Source organism: Arvicola amphibius, chromosome 7, assembly GCF_903992535.2.
Source record: "Arvicola amphibius chromosome 7, mArvAmp1.2, whole genome shotgun sequence".
NCBI classification, from domain to species: domain Eukaryota; kingdom Metazoa; phylum Chordata; class Mammalia; order Rodentia; family Cricetidae; genus Arvicola; species Arvicola amphibius.
In genome coordinates, this window is record NC_052053.1 from 80,571,937 (window position 1) to 80,596,101 (window position 24,165).

The window sequence follows — 24,165 nt, forward strand, 5'->3', positions numbered from 1 at the left end:
GCACATGTGTGTCTGTATGTGGGTGCGTGTGGCGTGAAGGTCAGAGGACCATTTGGAGCCAGTGTTTGACTTCAGCCGTGTGGGTCTCGGGGATTGCACGCAGGTTGTCAGGCTTGGCAGCGAGCTTTTACCCCCTGAACCATCTCATTGGCCTTTTGTTTTGGGACAGGGTCTCATGTGGTCTCGGCAGGCCTGGAACTTACTACATAGCCAAAGATGGCCTTGGACTCTGGATCCTCTCACCTCCACAGGCACCACCGCAGCCACCTATTTTCCATTTTTTTTAAACAGAGAAAATCCTTCAGGCTTGGAGCCTTTGCTAGGATACAGGATCTGGATAGAACTAAATAACACAGTCTGAGCTTTCCTTCATTTCCCCTCGTTTCTGGATTTCCTATTTATAGCAAGTGCTTACAGGCTTTCATTTGGTATGACAGTCTCTTTGAAAAACAGAACGAATTATAAGCTGAGTTGACGAGAACGCCGAGGAGACGGAAGCATGGGTCCTGCCACGGTTCAGGCAAGCTACGTGGAATGATGCTCACAAGAGAAACAGGCAGGGGTGCCGGGTCACATTCCTGGGCCACAGAGAACCTAGGACCCTCTAGACAAAGCCTGAGATCATCATTGGTGGGGAGACCCTAAACCCCTGACACAGGATCCTGGGCCACTTGCAATGCCTTCTGGAAATAGCCCTTTTTGTCTTGGCCAAGGGCTTCTAGGGCGGCATAACTCCGAGATCACAGGGTAACAGCCTGAGGGAAGAATCGAGAAAATGGCCAAGGAGAGCGGAAGGCATGCTGGGTAGGAACAGAGGTGACCAGAGGAGAAAACTGTAAAGAAAACCATGGCTGTTGTCACCTGGGAAAGGTACTGTCCACAAACTTGCTTCCTTGCTCCGTGTTCCTGCCAGTCCATGAGGAGCCTTGTGGACTCGCTCCCATGATTACTGGCTAAAATTTTCTTCTCTTCTCTTCTCTTCTCTTCTCTTCTCTTCTCTTCTCTTCTCTTCTCTTCTCTTCTCTTCTCTTCTCTTCTCTTCTTTCCTCTCCTCTTCTCTCCTCTTCCCTTCCCTCCCCTCCCCTCCCCTCCCCTCCTCTCCCCTCCCCTCCCCTCCTCTCCCCTCCCCTCAATATTCCCATGAGGGAACCCTCAGCCCAGACAAAAAACAAAGCTCATTCTCTGCAACTCAGAGAGGAATTTTAGGAAGCCCAAGTTCAATTTTCATAAGCTTTATCTGACCTGGGCACGGTGGCTCACACCTGTAATCCTGGCATCTGAAAGGCTGCAACAGGAAGATCATGAGTTCACGGCCAGCTGAGACCACATAGCGAGAACCTGTCTCAACAAATAAGCAAACATGGCTGAAAAGCTTACGCCCATGTCGGAGCCCACTTACGGGAATCCATGGGTTGTGAGAGAACAACACTGTAAGCATCCTCTTTCAAAGTGGAGCCTCTTGGAAGATGAGCCGTGATTACAGTGGGCCTCCTGGTACACTGCCCTGGTTTCTAGGGACCAACACAGAGAAGCAAAGACCTGCTCTATGCTCGCTCTTTTTAAAAAATATTTATTTATTATGTATACAATATTCTGTCTGCGTATATGCCTGCAGGCCAGAAGAAGGCACCAGACCCCATTACAGATGGTTGTGAGCCACCATGTGGTTGCTGGGAATTGAACTCAGGACCTTTGGAAGAGCAGGCAATGCTCTTAACCTCTGAGCCATCTCTCCAGCCCCCTATGCTCACTCTTGTACCACAAATACGGACACCAATAAACTGCTAAGAAGCAGCACCCAGTGGCTGGTGGCACAGAGCTCAGCGGCAGCTTGCTTTCTGGTGACAGCCACCTACCAGGATGTTAAAGGGCGATACAGATACAAGTGGGAAGAAAGAGAAAAGGCCTCTCTGTAATCAGGAAAACAATTCAAAGTCGGGAGGAAGAGGGGCCGAGGGATCCACTATCATCACCAGGAGCCCCGAGTCCTTCCCCCAACTACAGCAGTTAGGCCTGAGACTCAGGTGAGGAGCCATTCCCTGAGTTACCTACTGCTTCCTTTGTAAAGTCAAGGGGGTGGAACAAGATGGTGCCCAGGGGTCCGCTCAGCTCCCAGGCTCGGCTCGCCCTTCCCTAGACAGTCCGGGTTTCAACTGTCTTCTTTACTGGTCCACCTAATTGCTTCTGAAAGAGCTATGTGTACCCACTCTAATCTTGCAAAAAAAAAAAAATGACCCCTGAAGCTCTTTACAGGTTCTCTCTTGCATTTATGAAGGCCAGCAACCTCCATTCCCAGGACGGATATCTCATGGCCTGAGAGGTTCGCCTCATTGGCCTTGGTACGGCACCAGAAGCCAGCCCTGCAATGTATGAGACGAGAAAGCTACACTTCATTATGTGGCCTAGATTGTTGCTGCTCCAGCCCAGACTCCAAGATGAGGCTCCTATTTCCAGCTTCCTTTCTGCTGTCCACAATGATTACCCATGGCCTCTTAGTTAACAAAATGAAAATTTATTAAAATTTCAGTTCTAATAAATAGTCAGTTGCCTCTACAACAGGCTCTAAGCCCTGGTACGATGACAGTCCGTGTAGCCATTCAAAGAGGACACATTAAATAAGCTGTGGGCTTTAGTTACACAGGGAGCTGCTCTCCTCCCTTGACTCACTGCTGTTACCCTGCTGTGGCTTAATGTCTTGAAGATGAATTAATTTTCTTATCACATAAGATCCCAAAGATACATTAGCCAAACAGGAAACAAAACAAACAAAAGAAAACAATAAACAAAAGACTCCCAAACCGAGAAGCGGGTATAAAGAGAAGATTTGATGCTTTTCCACAATCTATGGAACCAACAACAAATATGCTTGGGGGGCCCAGATTGGGGCTGGTGAAGTGGTGAACTCAGCCCTTCGCAGTTCCAGGCTAGAATCCTTACCAAGCAATGGCCCATCATGGGGAAATTAAAGCTGGAGGGAGACCCGTCTCCCACAGACAATTAAAACTCCGGGGGATGGTGAAGACCTCAGCAATATAAAACTTGGAATTCAAGAGTAAAATAAGAGGCAAGCAAGGAGGCTCCAGTCCCTAACCTTGAGAGGTTGCTGTTGCCTGAGGCCAAGATCAGATTTCAAAAGCTGGACTTGAGAAGCGAAGAGCAACAGTCAGGGACACAGCTGAGCTCTTTGAGGGGCATGACAGTGTCTTGTCCTCCACCTGCCCCTGGGTCTCTTCATCTAGTAGCTACTCCTGGCTCCTACCTATCTCCGCTTGTCTCTGCCAACCTGTTATTCATTACTGCAAAGGCTCCCACACCCCCTGAGAACTCATCATCCCTGGAGGATGAATTGGACTGGTGGGGTCCACCATTGGCCATCTCGGACAGCTGCTTCTGCAGGATAGCCAGTGAGACCTTGTTGGTGTCCTTCATGGAGATCATCTCCCCTGAGAGACGTCGCCCATCCGTGTCACTCTCCATCATCCCATCCGTCTCTATGGAGATGTTGCACCTGTTCCGGATGTTGCCGGGCATCACCATATTCCTCCTGGACCGCAGGAGTCCTCTTTGACATTGTGGGAAGTACCCACTATCCAGTTTCCTCAGGATCCAGTTCACAGTCTGTTTGATCAGGATGGAGATGACATTAAACAGGGAGTAGATACAGCAGACGCCCATGAGGATGAAGAAGAAGTTGGCGAAGCGGTAGAGTCCTTGGCTCTCATACTGAGCATTCTGGCTGCTGACCAGGTCCCCAAAGCCAATGGTACTGAAAGCGACAAAACAGAAGTAGAGAGAGTCAAAGTAGCTCCAGCCTTCCATGGTGGCATACAGAGCCGAGGCTCCGCAAGAGATGGCCACGGATGCCAAGCATAGGATCAGCATGACATAGTACACAGAGGGCTTCCAGCCGGCCAGGCTGTCGGCCTCATGCTTCTCAGGGGCCTTCATGTTGTCCTGGGTCACTACCCCACGTCTCCGTAGCTGCTGCTGGTGACAGGATCTCATGACGTAGGCGATGACTGTGATCAGCCGCTCTAGGAAGAGGTTGAAGAAGAGGATGGTGCTTGCACATCCGATGAGACCGTAGAAGATCAGAAAGATCTTCCCTCCTATTGTGGCTGGTGTTGTCATCCCAAACCCTGACGAAGACAAAAAGCAGAGGAGACAAAGTGAGCGAGAGCTTGGCTGAGAGTGGGGATGGTGTATGGGCTTGCAGGCTGCTGAAGGGCTGGAAAAAACAGTGTTTTAAAATCCCCCTAGCCCCAGCCTTTCTCGGAAAGCGGAGAACCCCCATCTCCACTGGAAGGTGGTTGTTCGGCCTAGAGCTGCCTGCTACAGGCCCATATGGTACTATTGTGCTAGGCAGGAAAAGGCTCCTCTTCTCTGAGTGGATCCTGCCAGGAAAAAAAAGGGTTAGAGACGAGGATATGACTAGGTTTCAGTCTCCTGCCCTTCTTTTGTTGGATGTCCCTTGTACATGAAGGAACATGAGCAGCCACAATGAACTGACCTTGCTCAGAGATACAAAGACTCCTACAAAAATAAAGGCTTATGCAGACTCAAAAAATTCATACATTTTACTAACATAGAACTGGGAAAAAATACCAGAGCTCTTGTCTCCCTGGATCTCTGGTTCTGCAAGACAGTTGGCATAGTGTATGTTAAGTACTGGGTTTGGAAATGGTACAGGGTTAGCTCTGTAGCAGCTGCTGCGAGGAGTACCCACCTAAGACTTAGGGTTCTAGGAAGATTACACAAACGGTCCTTGAAACCAATGAGGCATTGTTTAGGCAGACGGTACATATGAATAGTGATGGCAGTCCTTTTCTCCCTTCTATTTTTTGTACGTGCATGTATGTAATAAGTGTGTGTGTGTGTGTGTGTGTGTGTGTGTGTGTATGTGTGCACTTGCATGTGTGTTCATGTGCATTTGGGGACCAAAAGTTGATGCTGGGTATCTTCCTAAACTGCATCCCACTTGACTTATTAAAGCAGGGTCTTTGACAGAAACTGGAGCTCGCTGATTGCTGCCAGTTTAGCTAGTCAGCTTGCTCTGGGGATGCCCAGTCTCCCATCCTGAGTGCTGGGATCACAGGCAGTTGCCATGCCTACCCAACCTTTTCATGAACTCTGAGGATCTAAACTCTGGTCCTCATACATTTTCCTTCATTTTCAAGTTACCTCTCTCATTGTATCCATCACAATGAGAAAGCCATCGTCCTTTGCTTGTAAATCCCAAAAGCCAGTCATTTTTCTTGTCGATATGGGTTAACCAGTGGCTGCCTGTCATAGGTTCCCCTGGGAAATGGTTAGACCAGATCTTTGGATGTGTGGGTTTCGAGGGTTATGAGCGCATGGTCATGAAGTCAAGGGACCGCTTTTCCCAGGCACCTGATCTATGCATTCGTAACTACTCAATTATCCAACTAAAGTCACAGTTCTCAGCATGCATGGTCCTCAGTTATGGGAAAATAAAGGCCTCAAGTCAAGATAATGAAAGAAAACATTGAGTTTTGCTTCTAGAAAAATAGGATATAGAGGAATAGATGGGGTAAGGGTAAGGAAGGAATGAGGGGCAGGGAACAAGGAAATGGAGATTTTGAGGGCTAGGACCCTTAATGGTGGAGGAAAAAAAATCAGAATATCATCTCTCCTTGCTTGAAAAACCCAAGCCCCCTCAGTCACCTTGCAGTGGAGGATCTTATGTGTCTCCATCATGGAAAGAAATGTGTTGTACTCTTTCTGGTTAGGATATTCATTTGTACCCCAGTTCAGATGACGTGGTGAAAGCTGTAGAGACTCGAGTTTTGATGAGTTAAGTGCATTGAGTTTAACAAGTAGGTTTCAAACAATGTTGTGTTCTATTCAGTGCAAAAGAACACTACCAAGCCACCAGTGTGTCGGGCAATTAGCTCCCAATGGTTGGAGGAACTTGGTGCTACTCTGATGGATTCAGTGGAGTCCCTGAACCAGGAGACCTCGTGACCACTCCCCGTGGAAGACAGAAAGCAGACGACTGAGCCCATGCAGTGTGTGTTCAGGTCCCTGCCATGATAGGAGTGGTTAATCACCCCAAATTCCCATGCTGATCTTCACCCACGAGGTGATGGTTTTAGAAGATGAACCTTTGTGAGGTAATTAGCCTATGGGGGTAGGACCTTCTGGGAGGGCATCTTGAGTCCTTGAAAATGATACCTTGGGGGCTGGAGATGTGACTTAGTTGGTATGGTGCTTGTCTGATAAGCTAGGCATGGTAACAGGAGCCTGCAATCCAGCATGTAGGAGATGGAGTCAGGAAGACCAAATATCTTAGATAACACAGGAGTTCAAAGGCAGCCAGGCCTAGATAACAGCAACTACAACAAAAGACACCCCGGAGAGCGTCACCTTTTCTGCCATCTGAGAACATAGCAAAGATTCTATGAAAGACTTGACTTTGAACTTTCAGAACTGTGAGCAATCTATTTCTGTTTAGAAGCATTTGTTACAGCATCCAGAATGAATTAAGACAGCCATCTAAGATGACTCAGACAAGCTCCTTGTGAGTTCCTTATGAGAAGTAAACAATGTCTATTTCTTGCTTATGAGGTCAAGAGACAAATCAAAATATGATCCTGCTTAGAAGGTCCCAATGACAAACCAGATTATGATCCCACTGAACTTCACCCCGGGGAATCAGAAAGTTGACTGGGCTTACCTAAAGCACACAGGGTAAGGGGTTGCTTACACTAGAGTGGGAGGTCTTCCCCCAGCCTGGGTGATGGTCTTCCCATAGCCACATCAATGGAATCCTCAGTTACCTTCCCCAGCCTAGCCACTGGAGTACCTCCTGAGACTCCAAGGCCATAAGCAACTAGGGCGGAATTGCACACAAGTGGCTGAGAGGAAGCAGTGGCATCTCAGACAAGGTCCATGGGTCCATTCCACCTCTCCTTCTCTAGGGAAATTAGCTGTCACCAAGCTCCATGTGATGGTCTCCTGCAAGCAGGCACAGTTGATCTAGGAAAAATGGTAACCCTTGACCTCAAGAGACCACATCAAGGCTAGGACAAATGAGATAGTCACAAGAGAAACCATGATGGGACAAGGAGTAAATGCAAGCAGAGGTCTCTCACCACAGGGGGTCTGAAGCCTCACTTCAGGCAGTGTGATCCTGGCACCTTTGGGTGCAGTGCATGACACTGAGAAGCTGGGGGATTGGTTTTTCCCCAATGAACAAGGCTTTTAGCGTCTCAGGGACTTGTTCCAAGAATTGAACGTTTCTGGATTCCATCTGTTGATTTGGTTTTAGAGGAGTTCTTAATTAAGGAAGAAATCGTTGTGACTTTTAGTCACCTGCTGGGCTTAGTAGATCACAGCCATTGCTTCAGTTAGTCAAAGTAATAGAAAATGGTAAGAGTGGCGGCACCGTGGGCAGCTGAGCACTGAAGGCTTGGGAAATAGCACTGTGTGTAAAGTGTAGGATCTGAGCTCAACCCCAGAACCCGTGTATTAAAGAGCTGGGTGCGGCATGTGACTGTAATCCCAGCACTGGGGAGGAGGACACAGGTGGATCCCCGAGGTATCCTTGCCTGGCCAGCTGGCCTACCTGGTGATTTCCAGGTCAATTAGAGACCCTGTCTAAAACCCCAAGGAACAACACCCAAGGTTGATGCGTACACACACACGCACACACACACACCACACACACACACACACACACACACACACACACACACACACAAACACACCATGCACTCAGCAAGATGTGGTCATTATGCTCTTGAACTCTTAGCATCCCTGATTCTCAGTGCAAGGGCCACACAAGGCTAGGCCCATTAACATTCTGTCACAGTGGGGAAATGCTCACGATGCCCCATCCCTCCCCAAATACATACAATTAACGGTTTCCGGGGAAGAAGAGATGTTTTCTTTACTGGTTTAGCCACTGATAAGTTGCCTATGCTCCTGTAAGAATCTCTAAATTCAGGGAGTCACGCTGCCCCATCCAGGTTTTACCTACTGGCCTGAGTTGTAGACAGTTTAATCATCTGGAAGAAGGGTTGTCAATGTATACACTGACCTGAAATAATAAATGTCCATAAATGTTAAAACAAAAGGATGACGTGGACCGTGAATAAGAGCCCTCAGGGGTCTTCTTGGCAGAGGACAAGGCTACCCACCTTGCCACCAAGGCCTTTGTCATGCTAGGCTGGCTCCTCACATGGTGTCATGGGTTTGCATGGAATAAGTATGTCCCAGGGCCTTTCCGGAGAGCTCTGTCTCTTGCCATCATTCCTTGCTGGTAGTCTGTGTCCCCCTGCTCCCCGCTATGGGTGCTGTCACCACCCTTTGCTGACACTAGACTCTGGCTTCTTACCAGTCCAGTGTGAAAACCACTGAATCTTCTGGGCGTTTAGTACCAAAGTGGGACTTCTGAGGTAACCAGCTCTGTGTGTTCTCATTTCTTCAGCATGTAAACGACCAGTGTTGAACGACCCAGGCAGTATCCTATAAGTCAACCTAATAACATATTACAAGATGTATTTATTCTGTCAGTCCATCTCTCTGGAGAACCCTGACTACTTTGAACAACTTTGCTGAGGGCTCTTCTGCCTGCAGCATGTCATGGCAGATGTTATTACTGAGGGAGCAAGTGTAAGAGAGAGGGAGTGATCGTGTGGCAAGACAGGAAACAGAAGTGAGGATGGTGGCCATCTTGCTTTTTCGTTTGAGACAGAATTTCTCAGTGTAGCCTTGGTTGTCCTGGAACTCACTTTGTAGACCAGGGTAGCCTCGAACTCAGAGATCTGCCTGCCTCTGCCTCCTGACTGCTGGGATTAAGGCCGCGATCTTGTTTTGTTTTTGTTTTTTTCTTAAATAGTAATTCTGTCATGAGAACTAACTAGGGTCTCATGAGAAGTAAACTATTTCTTATGGAGGGCAACACATCCTATGGCTTCCCACTGCAAATCTCCGCAGTACTAGGGACCAAGCCTTAACACACAAACCACTGGGGACACAGCCACCTAGACCACTCTATCTGCCAATCCACCTCTACAGTGCAGACGCTCTGCAGGTGCAGATCCGTTTCCGTGTTGTAGCTTATAGGAGATGAGAAGGAAGAAGAGAGAGATACAGATGTGCGACCAGGGACTGGGGTGGACACTGGTTCTAAACGGGGTTTCCGAGTGGGTGTCTGCTTGTGGGTTTGTGCTCCGCGGTGATCATCAGTGTAGGCTGTACTCTAGGTTAAAGGTGACTTGTTTTAATGCAGGCCCTTGACTCTCCCTACATTTGGGCCCGAGTCCAGTTCCTTGCTTGGACGATAAGGACAGCCTTGGGGTTGAAGAATTACTGAGACTTTTCCCTTCCAAAATAGAAAAGCTGGTTGATTTGGCCACGGTGGGGTGGGGTGGGGGGTGACTCGGAATCCCATAACGGAAGTTGATCACACAGTTGCAGCTACTCTGTGTAGCAGAGAAGAGGGGCTGACTCAAAGATTTTCCTCCTCCGTTCTGTTCTGCTGGTTCAGAAGTACTGACCCTCTCCAAGTCGCTGAGAGGAAGGCCTCTTGACTGTCATTTCAGCTCTTAGGGGCAAAACAGCATCATGAGGAGGAGGGAGGAGGCGCTATGACGACAAATTATTTAGGCAGAGCCCTTAGCTGGAGTCAGACACCGTGTTCAGGGGGGGTGGCCGGGTTTCACATGAGAACCCCTTGCCCGTCACAGCGAAGAACCCTGACAGGCTGAACCCTACAACCTGCTCAGAGCCACCACACTAGTCCCGACCATCCTTAATCTAAGTACATCACGGCACGTGTCTTGTTCTGGTCTTCTCTTCGATAAAATGAGGGTGGGGAACCTAGGTGAACTCTAAGACCTGTTGAATTCAACTGTTCTGCAGTTTGGATGCTGAGGCATGGATCTGGCTCATTCTGTTGATTTGCTCAGCGCAGGAAGATGAGCCTTGGGCATCTGTTGGGGTCTCACCACGCCTGCCAGGCAGGTCACCTTTCTACCTGAAGACCATCTCCATCCATGGCATCTCTCAAGTGAAAGAAGCACCGCAGACCAATTGAACATGCTCCCCAGGGTCCTCCGAGAGCCAGAGGGAAGCAGTGTCCCCCTCGTCCCCCAAGCACTAGCGCCCCACAGTAAGCACTGCGAATGTAGATGTTACGTGTCCTTCCTAAGGTCAATGGTATTTTTGGAATTTGATATTCTTAAGGTTATGACCCCTCTTTATTTTAATAACAGCAAGCCACCTTTGACAAAGGACTGGGAATTCTTTTAATAGAGTAAGCCATTTCCCAGGTAACTTCTTGATTTAAGGACTAAAGACTTTAGCGGTGAATCCTTTACAAGTAAGGCTTAAATCATTGCTATTTAAGTATAAAAGCTGATAACTGGGATGTGACAAATTGGGGTTTTCTAAATCAGCTGCCTTACTATGGATTACAGTCATTTTTGTACTCAAGTTACAAAAACTGGCCTCATGGGAACCAAAACACACCAACTCCCAAGGAGGAATTTAAAATGTCATTTCCTTGAGAGAGGCACAAGCGACAGGGGACTCTGGTGATGTGTTTCATTCTTTCGCAGATCCTTTTCCTCCTTGCAAACATTTGCTGGGATGACAGTTGAAATCGGCTCTGGTGGCAACACATTCTGTCATTATTTCTGACTTCATCCTCAGTGAAGGGGTGAGGTGGGGGGAGGATCACGTGATTAACTTATCTCAAGGCAGCATCTGATTCCAGCGCTTCCTAACTTTTAAATCTTGAAAGTACTTCTTAAAAGCAAGTAGATATAATTATGTTCTCTCTTGAACTAAATTGCCCTCCCCCAGACTCGGAAGAAATGGTTCAATTAAATAGAATGTTACCACAGTGCCTGGCACATGAGGGAGGCTGCCTCTTCCTCAGCTCCAGGAGACGATCTGGCCAAGGTTTCTTGAGGAGTTATCAATTCTTTATTGAAGGAAGACAGCTTTGTTCTATGGGCTGCTGGGTAAAGCCTCCGGAGCTCTGTCTGCCATTTTGAATTTTCTGCTGCACAGCATCATCATGGAAGGGTCCCCCTAGACTGGTCCTTGGTACCCACAAAACTGAGATCTGCTGCTGGATCTAGGATGATCCTTACCCCACACTGCTCGGAACCCCATCTTTCTTATCTAGCAGCCTCTTAAATACCTTCAGGGTACCCTCATGCCCTCAGAAACCTAGCTTGAAAGCCAAAAACAAGGACAATGCTACAGAATCTATGAACCATGAAGCTCCCTGCCCTGCATGGTTCAGTCTCCATGTGCCATCTTATAACAAGAGCAAGGGTGGCTTAGGGATGCTGAGTGACACCATAGGGATGTGAGGTAGAGAATTTTGCACTTATGGAACAGGCATGCATGCGTGCAGGACTTCATGAGGAACCTGAGTTTGCAGTTCCTGCGTGACCTCTTTTGCTAGCCAGGGCCTTCATGGAAGCTTAGTCTCCAGCAGCATCTCCACCCCTCCAGAGGATGGGTCTAAGACTCAGCTGGCAGCTACTGCAGCAGTGTGGCCACAGACTCTGCTGATGGGCACACACTGGCTCATGCCGTCATTGTGGGCTTCCCTGTGGGTGGATACGCTGAGCCTAACAGGCATGGCATTGCCTACCAGGAATCCCAGGGCACAGGTTGGTGCATCCACAGCCTGGTGGTCCTTGGTTTTCAGGAGGACACAGCATAGTTCTTAGTGTGTGCCCAGAACCAGGGGGTGTTCCTGGAGGGGGGGGGTCCAGTGAACTGCTGAAATAGTGCATGCAAATGACATGCAGACATGCAAATGAAATGCATACATGCTAATCAGTTAGTCTAATCAAATTCAAGCAGAAGAAATGGAAAACCGTCATTGAGGACATTTTGACTACAGAGAAGTTCACAGAGATGGTATACGTAGGGGTTTGACATTTTGACAGGATGTCATCATATATGAATGTGTTGTGCCACCTTAATAGATATCCCAGGACCTGTACTTCCCTAGGGCCATGGGTTGGACCCATCTGGATGGAGTTTGGAGTGGGCATATGATTTGAGGCCTCTTTAGAGAAGTCAGCGTGTGATGTTCTTATTTTGTAAATTATCCAGAAGAAGGTATGAAAGTATTTTCTTTTCTTTTTTTTTTAACTTTTGGGACAAGGTCTTACTTTATAGTTTTGGCTAGCCTGAAACTCACTAGGTGGACCTGGTTGGCCTTGAACTCACAGAGATTTTCTGCTTTTGTCTCTGTCTCCCCAGTGCTGAAATTATAGCTGTGTGCCTTCACACCCAGCTAAAGTGTCTTTTTTAAAAAAGGATTTGAAACAAATAAGTTATCATTACACTGCTTTTGGAATGTTTTTTTCCACAATGGTAGTTTGAATGTACCTGGCCCCCATGGGCTCATAGGGAGCAGCACTATTGGGAGGTGTGGCTGTGTTGGAGTGGGTATAACCTTGTTGGAAGAAGTGTGTCACTGTGGAGGCAGGATCTGAGGTCTCATAAATGCTCAAGTCACACCCAGGGTTTCAGTTCACTTCCTGTTGCCTGTGAATGAAAGATGTAGGATTCTTAGCTCCTCCTCCAGCCCCATGTCTGCCTACATGCCTCCCTATGCCACCAGGAGGATAATAGACTGAACCTCTAAACTGTAAGCCGCCCAATTAAATGTTTTCCTTTAAAACGGTTGCTGTGGTCATGGTGTTTCTCCACAGCAATAGAAACCCTAATTAAGACACACAGTCTTCCTTATTTCCTTCAAACATGAAATTTCCTGTTGCCATTCTGTGACCAAGTACACTATATATTCTTGTAATGGGAGGCAGACTCATGTTCACTATGACAGACAGTAGCTCTTGAACCAAAGTTCTTGTCAGAAAAAATTTCTTCCTTTTCCTCTCGCCTTTCCTCATTTTCTCATTCCCCCTTTTATACCTTTCTCTCCGTTTCTTCCCTCCACTTCTTTGAAGGAGCTTTTCGCAGTACACAAGACTCCTCATTTCTTTTAGAGGTAGCAAAATAAATCACTGCGCTGTGCTAAACTGGTCTTCAAGGGAGCTGTGTTCAGGCTTTCTCTTTACAATGTTTAATTTTGATAATATTAGTTTCAGGAAGTAGTTATAGCTTTCCTTTGCCCAAAGCTAGAAGAGAAACTTTTTTAATTTAAAAAAAAACACACTTATTTATTTTGTGTGTGCCTGTGTGTTCACAGGCACCACAGTGTAGATAGGTAGATCAGAGAACAATTCTCTGGAGTTGTTTCTCTCCTTTGGCCATGGAGGCTTCAGGGATCTCAGTCAGGTTCATCAGGCTTGGTGTCGAATACCTTTACCGGCTGAGTCTATTGCCAGCCCACGAGAAACCATTCTAAAAAGAATTATGGTGTTTGTGGTACAATTGGAATCGGCCTACATAACTTAGCTGCCAGAGGGGATGTTCAAAAGTATGGTAATGCATGGCGTGTTAGTTACTTACAAAGAGAAAAAAGAAAAGGGTGCGGGGAGAGGGAGAGCCAGCACAAAAGAGGTATCTGTTGGGATTTATTTTAATACAAAGGGAACAAACAATGACTTCAGCCACTTCTGTGAACTTCGAGCTGGTAACATAAATGCCAGGGTTTCAAGTGAGTGACTTCAGAAGTCCAAATGTGAGCCCCCTAGGGAGGAGAGATGGCACATTGTCATCCGCCAAGGAATGGAAGGGATAAAATGCTGGGGGTGGGGGAGCGGTACCAGCCGCAGATGCAGACAAAGGACCCAGAAGACAATGGCTGAGAGCATCATCTGAGCACACTGCAGTGGAGGCTCTCTGTAACCGACACAAAGGCATGTTCTTCCGATGACATCATTTCTAATGCTGCTGGCAGAATAGGCTCTACCACGTAACTTCACCTAACGTGCTCTCTTCCCCATAAAAACCACTCTCTACCCCCACTTTTCTCCTAACTGCATCTCAACTGTATCTTCAGCTTGGCAGGTTGCCTGTATTCTTTATCTCCACATACCTATTCAACACGCATTCGCTGAACCTCTACCTAAGGCCAAACCTTGCCTCGCAGTAAAGATGCGGGCACTTGCTGTGCACGACTGGACTGACCTCTGGATTTCGCCTTTTCCGCCTGTGCATTTCCCACTCCATTCCCTATGTTTTCCCTCATGTTCTGTTTCTTCTTTTGTGAGTTATATATTTTCATCTTTAGTCCATTTCCTATGAAAACATTTATCCTTTTTATTGATTTATAGGAACCCTTCATCTATTAAGAAGTTTTAAGCTCTTCTTTTTTTTAACATTACTACTTTTTATTTTAATTTTACTATAAGTTTTACATACAAAACTCAATCACAAAGACTTAATCTACCTTGAATATTTTAATTTTAAAAAACCAGATTCTGTTTCTGGGCACTATTTGGTTTATAATTATTGCAATGTTTTGGAAGGTCCATAGCATCTGTAAGAATTTAATGTAAGGGTTAAGCTCTTCTTTTAAGAATATGCTATTTTATTTATTCTTTGAGAATTTCACACAAGCATACAATGTATTAGGATCATATCCACCCCCAATCCTCCCAGGTCAACCCTGCCTTCCCACTCCTTTCAACTTAAATTCTGACTTTTATATATATTGCAAGTAATTTTTTATTTGTGTGTTTGCCTTTTATACGCACATAAATGTTTTGTAGTTAGACAGAAGTTTGATTTCCACACAAAAGAATCAATTTGTTGCATTAAAGTTTTTGACTTAGAGGTCATGAAAAATCCTTCATTGCCCTTGGAATATACTTAGGGTTCTAGTATTTTAAAAATATAATATTGGACTAAAGATATGGCTCAGTGGTTAAGAGCACTGGATGCTCTTGTAGAGGACCCAGGTTCAAGTTCCAGAACCCTGTGTCTGCTCACAGCAACCTGAAACTCCAGTTCCAGGGGATCTGATGCTCTCTTTTGGTCTCTGTAGGCACAGTGCTCATGTGGTATACACATGTACAGGCAAGACATTCACGTACATAAAATAAAATTTAAAAAATCTTTAAAAATAGTAAAGATGTTAATTTAAAATTTCAGCAGTCTAATGTTTTAAAATAGTTTGTATCATTTTAATTAAAGCTTTTATTTGAGATAATTGCAGGTGGACACGTATTTGTATGAAGTAACATGGGAAGGCATTATTTCCCTTTTACCCAGTTTCCTCCAATGATAATTTTTTTTTTTGCAGAATGATAGTGTAATCACACCACTGGGACACTAGCATCACCCCGCCCTCGGTGTCACTCACATGCTTTCAGTAGAACTTTGTTCTGCACAATTTTGACACAAATATAGGTCCCTCCGCACCATTTAAAAATATTCCATTTTTTTGGCTAATCTCTTGAGATGTAGCTTTTTATTAAAAGCAATTTTTAAAGTTTGTTTCTGGATTCTATATTTTGTTTTCCTCTTTAGGCTGGGGATGGCACCCCAAGAATGAACAGTTATTTTTTTAATGCCAGTGAGAACCTCTCCTCTACCTCCTTCCCTGCTTCTCCTCCTTCTCCCCTCTTCCCTTTCCTTTGCCCATGTTCTTTACAGAGCTGCTCATGTTTATTCCATGCTTAGTATTTATGCTAGGCTGTAGAGTTGTTGGGTTTTGTGCCAAAACGATATCTGGGTTTTGACTGGGGTGGCCTTATATTTAGAGATGCATTTGTGGAGAAATGACATCCTTACCGAATTTGAGTTCTTCCACCAGGAACATAGTGTCTGCCCCTCTCTCTCCACTTATAGAACTCCTTGGGAGTCTTAGTGGAATTTTGTAATTTCTTCCTAGGAGTTCTTTACAGATCTTGTCATACTGATTCCTTCTATAGATGCTATGGATGGTGGGTGTGCTCTTCCCTGCCTATACATAGTTCTTTTGCTTGGCTATTTTATTATTGTTTTTTTTTCTCACCATGGTAAAACAGACATACCAGGAAATTATTGTATTAAGTTTTAACAGTTCACAGTGGTATGAACCGTAGCCCCTATGTGTCTTTGGAACCTGTCCATCAACCCAAACACAACCTTGTACCCATGAATCGCTTGTCTAGTAGCCTTGGTTCTGTCTCATGACTCTGCCCGCTCTAAGAACCCACCTAAGTGGAGTTATGCAACTTCCATCCTTTGTGTCCAACTGCTCTCCCCGAGCACTGCACTTCCATGGTTCAGCCTGTTGCAGGACGTCTCAGAAGCCCACTCGGCGTCTGGCTGGGTGAGTCTGCCCTGTGTGTGTTCGGCCCTCTGCTTCCCCACTCATTCACCAAGGGACACTCAGGCTTCCTGCTCCATCATGGTCTCTTTGCTCCTTCTGGCTTTTTGGAGAGCTTACTTCTGTGGATGTGGGCATGCAAATATCTCCTTGAGGTTTTGCTTCTCACTGTTTTGAGAATATGATAGCAAATGAATATTTCGTTCATTTTATAACCAACTGTTGGTAGCACACAGCTGAAAGATGGTCTTAAATGTCTAATTACAAAATTTTTTAATATCTGTTCCCAATTAAACAAAAGAAAGGTGTTTTTCTTTTTGAGATAGGGTCTCATGTAGTATAGACTGTCCTTTGGCTTGTAGCTAACGATGGAATGACCTTGAATTTCTAATCTTCCTGCCTCCATACACTGAGTGCTGGGATTATAGGCTCACCTCACTGCATCCAGTTTTTATACAGCTCTGGGGAGGCAAGCTCTCTACCCACAGAACCACATTCCCAGCCACTCAAGGCTCCTTATTAAAGCCTTTTCTGTTTCCCTTTGGCTTTGATTGCCCATGCCAGTTATTCACAAACTATCATCAGTTCCTAGCCCTCAAAAATAACACATTCTAGATGCTGGGAATACCTAGGTTCCGCTGCTCATGAGAAATCACTTTTCTCTTTGTGCTTTTGAGTCTTCCAGATGAGGTTTTGGTTTTCTTTTCTTTTCTCTTTTCAAAGAACGGCAAAAGGAAGGGTTTGGGAGGGGTGCAGCAGAAAGCCACTTTTAACCCTGCAGAAGCGGGCTCAGCTTGAGGCCACCTGAAGCAGGTGGGTTTATCTGAAGTGCTGCCTTTTTCTGTCAATGTCTAGGTATTTAAGTGCTGGGTAATGAACTTAGAATATGTTTCCCTTCTGCTTTCCCCTCAAGAAAGGCCATTTCTCTTTCTAAATTGGGTATTCTTATGTCGCAGTGGACTGGAGCCTGGAGTATGCTTCATGGACAATATATCTTTGCATTCTTTGTTACCTCCTTAAAAGCAGGGCATGTCCTTCAGCATCAACCCCCACCCCCGCAGATTCCCTCGAGTCTGGGTGGCTGTCTGGATTCATTTCTCCATCTTGTTCCTTACCCCAAGGACACCCAGATATCATCAGGAGGATGGATAATTTCAACCTGGGCAGTTTGGAACATAATTTTAACCTTAAAAAAATGTACCCTCGCACATCTTAGTTTTGCTGTCTATAAACCAGGACGACATTAGCATCCGCACAGGACATTTGTAAAAGTTGAATAATCCAGTATGAGTGGAATTCTAGGAGGGGGTGAGTTCTAAGAGCCAGGCTTTGCAGGGATGTGTGCATGCGTGTGTGTTTCTTTGTTTGTTTCTGTGGTCTTGGGGATGGGACCCAGGGCCTTTTACACACACACGCCAGACAGGAACTCATCACTGAGCTATGCCCCAGCCTGAGTCAGCTCTGCTGAGGGTAGGTGCCCTGGACAACTGCCTGAGATGTCACACAGTCCTCACCCTGGAACCATGGTGACCCTGGAAACATTTCATATGTAATCACACCCGTGCTGTGCCACGTCTAGAAAAGTGGGTGCCAGTTAGCAATAACAGACAGCGTGAAAGTGAATGAATGTTGGGCGGAACTGGCTGTGTTCACCGTTCTGACAGCAGCAGGCTCTGGGGAAGAGAGGAGAATCGTGCCCATTAGGTAGGAAGACCATGGCTGTGCTGCATGGGGGCCCTAGAGAACCTCAGACATTTACCGAGAGTAGGACCAGTGACTCCCCACTGTCCAATAGGAACAGCTCCCCTGCTCTGTATCCCAAGGCCTTCCTTGTAAGATCTGCTCAGTGTGTTTGTCTCCCATGCGTGATGTGATAGTGTTTCAGATAGGGAGAGTCCCTGACCAAGACTCTGCTCCGTCCTCATCTTCCAGCCCACGGCAAGCAAAAGGCCCACATGGAAAGGAAGGAGACAGGCGTAGAAGGAAATTATCTTCTCCTTCCTGCAACCTGCTACCCACCCACTCTTGTCTCACTCGCTGGCTCTCCAGCCCCTCCAGAGAAGCAAGCCCCTTAATCCCCACAGTGTCCCTAGCTGGTACCAAATCCCTAGAGGGCAAAAGCCTGAAGTCATTGAGTATTGCATTTTCCCTACCCAGTGTGGGAGGCATGCTTTTCTTGTTGCTGGGAGCCAAGAACAACAAACATTAAAAATGTCTGGAAACTACTCAAAAGCAGGACTGGACCCATCATTCTTTGATGTCCCCGACTCTCTGGCCCAGCGCCTGGCCTGCTGCTGGCCACAGTTTCCAGGTCAAGACTCAACTCAGATCGCACATGCTTCCTTTTGGAAAGATTCACTCACACTTTCTTCTCAATCAAGGGCAGATAATAAAACAAATAATCCCTGCTCTTCCACCTCTTTCTTAAAAGGTATCAGCCTGGAGGGCATGCCAGTCTCCAGGGCCATACCATGTTAGGGTGGATGGAAACCTCCCAGCTCAGCTTTCATGCCGCTGTCACCTTGAGCCATGGTCACATCTGCTCTGGCTGTGATCACTTCTCTTCTGGTCCAGTCCATCTCAGGCCTGGGCATGGAACCAAACCTCAGCAGCAAGTTTTCCTTGGAAAGGCCACCCATGACCACTTCACGTTTGGACCTTCATAGAAATGAACGCCAACAGATTCTCCTTTGTTACAGTGAGCTTGACTCTAAAGATGGGGTAACTGTAATGTTCTAGAAAAGGCCAGAACACGGGGCTGGGGAGAGCATTCAATTGGTAAAGTTTCTGCTGCTCAAGCATGAGAGCCTGACTTTGCTCCCTAGGACCTACTTAACAGATGCAGTGGCGTGCATCTGTAACTTGAGCACTGGGCAGGCGGGATAAGTGGGTCTCTGGATCTTACTAACTAGCTACTCTTGCCAAGTCAGTGAGCTCCAGGTTCAATGAGAGACTCTGTCTCAAAGAAATATCTGGAGAGCAATGGAGGAAGATACATAACAACAACCTCTGGCTTCCACATTCATGCATACTCATGAACACATGCAGACAGACAGACGACAGTAGATAAGCAAATAGAACCAGCATATGTATGGCAGGATAAGGGCAGATTCCCTTAATACTTTGGCTAAGTGGGTATCACAATAGACACTAACATACGATTGTCAGAGTATATAAAAATGTGCTCATCACACACTTTCTTCCAGATTATATTTTAAATATCCTTGATGATCCAGATGGTGGTTCAGATTCTTGCAACACATCAAAAATCATCAAAATGAGCACACATTATTTTGCAATAGCACTGATGGGAGTGTCTGATTACGTGAAGTTTCTCCCTGCCTGAATCCCAGTGAGTGTATTTGGTACATCTATTTATACATAGCCATCACACCCAGAATCAAAACGTACGCACAGGATGTCGCGGGAGTAAGTATAGCAATGGTTTGGAGACCAAGCATCCCATTGCAAAGATGCCCTTGAGATGCAATGATAGCCAGAGCTTGGAGTATCCAGCTGGGGAAAGGGAAAAGGAAAGGGAGTGTCTGATAAGTGAGGCAGGAGACAGACAGGGTGAAAAGCATGGACCCACATCTTGCCTCTGCTACCATGTAGAGACTGGCCTTGGACACGGTACTTGAACCTCCCCGTGCCTTTACCTATTCATCTGTAAACTGGGATGACAATAAAAATGCCTACTCCTGAGGATGGCTCATCAGAGTCAAAGAGGAGAAGGACATATTAGCAATTTCTGCTCTTCTTTCTTTTGGAGCCTCTGCTTGGGTTCTTCAGATAGGCAGAACCAATGGGGTGCAGATACAGTGGTTTCCTCGATACATAGGGGAATGGTCCTAAGGCTTTCTGCAGATACCCAAGTCTAAAGATGCTTGGGTGCAAGGAGTCGAGGACACCCTGAATAGGTGAAGTACGGAGTGAATATGTATTGCTGACATGGATACAACCATGACAAGGACCAAGGCCTTGGCCCATGGGAGAGTGGCCAAAGCCTTCGTCTTCTGGTCCAAGTGTAAGTGTCCAGAGGATTAGACAGTGTGCACAAAGACTAGCAAGTGCAGCTTCCTCCTCCCAGATATTCAGACCTGAGACTGCTCACCCACAGAGACCTCCTACTGAGACTAGCTAACCCCTTCCCCTGTGCTGTACATGATAAACACACTGAGGTTTCCCATCGCTTGTGGGAGTAGGAGCAGCTCCGCCAAAGTGCACACACCCCACCTGACCACAGCTTTTCTGTCTTTGTGTCCCTCTGTCTGTCTTCTCTTTATTCCATTGCGATCCCTAGTCAGGGCTCCAGTCTTAGCACCCAAGTCCCTTATATAAATGGCACAGTATTGGCTTATGACATATAGTCCTCCTATGAACTTTATATCACCTTTAGATTATTTATAATACTTGATATATAGATACTATGTAAATATCTGTAATAGTATATTATTAGGGAACAATGACAAGCAGAAGGATTCTGAATACATCCAATACAACTATTTGCTTTGGAATATTTTCAATCGATGGTTGGCCAAGTCTGTGGTTGCAGAATCTAGGGATATGGAGGGCCAATTAAACAGACAGATGGGAAGGGATTTAGCAGAGAAGTAAGTGCAATGTGGAACTTGAAAGTCCCAGGACACTGTCTACAAACTTGGGGCCCTGGTGACATGGCATGGCTCAAGTCCCAAGGCTTTAAAACCAGGGGTGTTAATTGTATAATTCTCCACCAAAGGCAATAAGCCTGCACATCTGGAGAGGAGGGGAACAAGGTCGTAAATCCTGGAGTTCACAAACTAGGCAGCTTGGAGTTTGATGTCCTGGGATAGGAAAGCATGCGTCTCAGTTCCAGGGTGAGAAGCCATTTCATCTTTCCTCTTCCTTCTCTTCTATCTAGGCTCCTAGCAGTTGGGATGAGGCCCACTGACGCTGAGGGTGGATCTTCTCCACTCAGACCACCACTCAACCTGTCCATCTCCTCCAACGTGTCCTCACAGGCATACCCATGACTAATCTTTCCCCAGTCCTTTAGGAACTCCCCAATCCAGTTAGAGTGCACCTAAAACCAAGCATCCCAGCTTCCCAAGTGCCCCCCCCCCCGAGTTCTTGAATACTTTAGTCCCAGTCTTTAAGCTCTCCAAGCCCACCCCCAGTGACGCATTTCCTCCAGCAAAGCCACACCTCCTAAACCTTCCCAAACAGCACCATCAGCTGGGGACCGAGCACTCACATGCCTGAAATTATAGGGGACATTTCTCTTTCAAACCGTCAGCTGATCAAGGCCTGGAATGTAAAATCCAAAATTATGCTGGGCCATGCTGGCACACGCCTTTAAGTCCAGTACTCGGGAGGCAGAGACAGGTAGATCTCTGTGAGTTTGAGGCCAGCCTGGTCTATAGACTGACTTTCAGGAAAGTCAGAGTTATAAAAAAAACCCGTGTCTCAGAAAAAAAAATCTAAACTTATGAAACTACTAGAAGAAAACATAGGGAAAATACATTAGGAAATTGGTTTTGTAAAGAATTTTTGGATAAGACTCCAAAGTATAGAAAACAAAAGAAAAAAACGAACAAATGGGACTACAGCAAACCAAAAGGCTTCTATACAACAAACAACAACAACAAAATCCACCAGGGTGAAGAAAAAACCATAAAAAAGGGAGAAAATACTTATACTCTATACCAATAAGGATTAATTTCCAGAATATATAAGCAACTAAAACAACCCAAAGCAAAATAATATCAACAATTCAATTTATGAATGGGTAAATAACCTGAATTTCTCAAAAGAGGTCATATAACTGGTTAATAACTACATAGAAAAATCTCAACATTACTAATTGTGGTAGATTGAATGAGAATTGGCTCCCATATTCTAATGCTTAGTCATTAGAGAGTAGAACTCTTTGAAAGGATTAGAAGGATTGGGAGGTGTGGCCTTATTGGAGGAAGTGTGTCACTGGGGATGGACTTTGAGGTTTCAAAACCCAAGTGATCCCAGCCCCTCTCTCTCTCTCTCTCTGTGGATGAAAATGTTAAACTCTTAGCCACTTCTCCAGTGCAATGTGTGCAGTTACGCTCCTGCTTGATGATTCTATGATTCTATGACAACCCCTGAAACTGTAAGCAAGCCCCCAGTTAAATGCTTTCCTGTAAATTGGTGCCTTGGTCATGGTGTCACTTCACAGCAGATGGAACAGTGACTATGACACTAAGCCTTGGAGGAAAGCCAAACAACACTACAAAATGCCTTCTCACCCCAGCTAAAATGGTTATCATCGATCAGACAAAAGAGAACACATTTCGTGAGGATGTGAGAAAGGTGGAGACTCTCATCCATTACTGGTGGGCATGTGAACTGGTTTAGCAATTACAGAAACCAGGGCATGTTCTCAACCAGAAGTCCCACTACTCAGAGTGTATCCAAAGGAAATGGGAGCTGTATGTTACAAAGACATATGCTTTTGCATGAACTAACCTAGACGTCCATCAACAGATGACTAAGCAGAGTAACATGTAATATATACACAACAGAACGGCATTTAAGCCATTCATTCCTAATCTTCCTAGTGCTGTGACCCTTTAATACAGTTCCTCGTATTGTAGCAACCACCCACCCCCATAAAATTATTTTCATTGCCACTCCATAACTGTATTTTTGCTACTGATATGAATCATAATGCAAATATCTGATATGCAGGATATCTGATTTGCGACCCCTGTGAAAGGGTTGTTCAATCCCAAGGGGTCACGACCCCACGGGTTGAGAGCCACTGATTCAGAATGAAATTCTGTCATTGTCTGCAGCAGTGTGGAGCTGGAGAGTGTCCTGTTGAATTTCCTAAGTTTGGTACACAAAAGACAAACACTGCATACTCTCACTTATTCGTATGAGCTGGAAAGCTGATCTCATAGGAACAAAAATAGAGTAGTGGTTTCCAGAGCTGGGAAAGGGAATGGTGACGGGGAAGATGGGAGGGGGAGGGGAGAAGGGTTTTCAGCCTTCCAGAGCACAGCAGAGTGTGACTGTGACTGATGGCAGCCACCAGCTGTATATTTTGAAATAACAACTACAGAGGTTTTTTGAATACTATCAGCATGAAGAAATATGAATGTCTGAGATGTCATATATGCCAGTTACTCTGATCTGGTCACATCACACACACCACACGCTGAAATGGCACATCGTGACTCAGTAAGCACGTATAATTGCTATGTGGCAATAAAAGTAAAGGCAAATGAATGTTAGGAAACACAGGTTTCATTTTCACTTGGTCATCAAAGATGTGGAAATGGAAACACTTCTACCTGTCAAATTGATGAGGGTTTTTCCACTGCCAAATTAGCAATGTGTATTGACAAATAATATATTTCTAGAAAACAATTAGGCAATGTGTTTGCACATTGATCAAGCGTCTTTTTTTTTTAGAGCCTGTCCTGGAACTAGCTCTTGTAGACCAGGCTGGCCTCGAACTCACAGAGATCCGCCTGCCTCTGCCTCTGCCTCCCGAGTGCTGGGATTAAAGGCGTGCGCCACCACCGCCCGGCTTGTGATTTGAAAATTTTAAGGAAAAGTCTGGTTGCAGTGGGACATGTGTATAAATTGGAAGGCAGAGACAGGAGGATCCCTGGGGCTTTCTGGCCAGCTAGTCTAGTCAAATTGGTGAATTCCGGGTTCAATGAGAGAACTTGTCTCTAAAAACAAGACTGACAGCAACTGAGGAAGATGTTCAATGTCAGCCTCTAGCCTCTGCATACATTTGCACACACATGCATATGTGCCCAGCACCAACATGCAACACATGCACACACACAGACACATATACATGGTGACTAAATACACAAGAATATTATAAACAACTTATGGGCAACAAATTCAACAAGTTGTATAAAATTTATTTAAAAGAAGCAAGCTAACAAACATCACTAAGGAAACGG

At 45.8% G+C, this 24,165-nt stretch overlaps 1 protein-coding gene across 1 annotated transcript in view; it reads right to left on the bottom strand.

The window, feature by feature from the left end:
- Positions 1-2,492: 2,492 nt before the first annotated feature.
- Positions 2,493-24,165, bottom strand: part of Kcnk13 (potassium two pore domain channel subfamily K member 13) — a 91,881-nt gene continuing 70,208 nt past the window's right edge. The window contains exon 2 of the mRNA XM_038337452.1: positions 2,493-4,139. Within this exon, the coding sequence (XP_038193380.1) occupies positions 3,256-4,139 (884 nt within the window). The 3' untranslated portion in view covers positions 2,493-3,255. The remainder of the gene's footprint in view (positions 4,140-24,165) is intronic.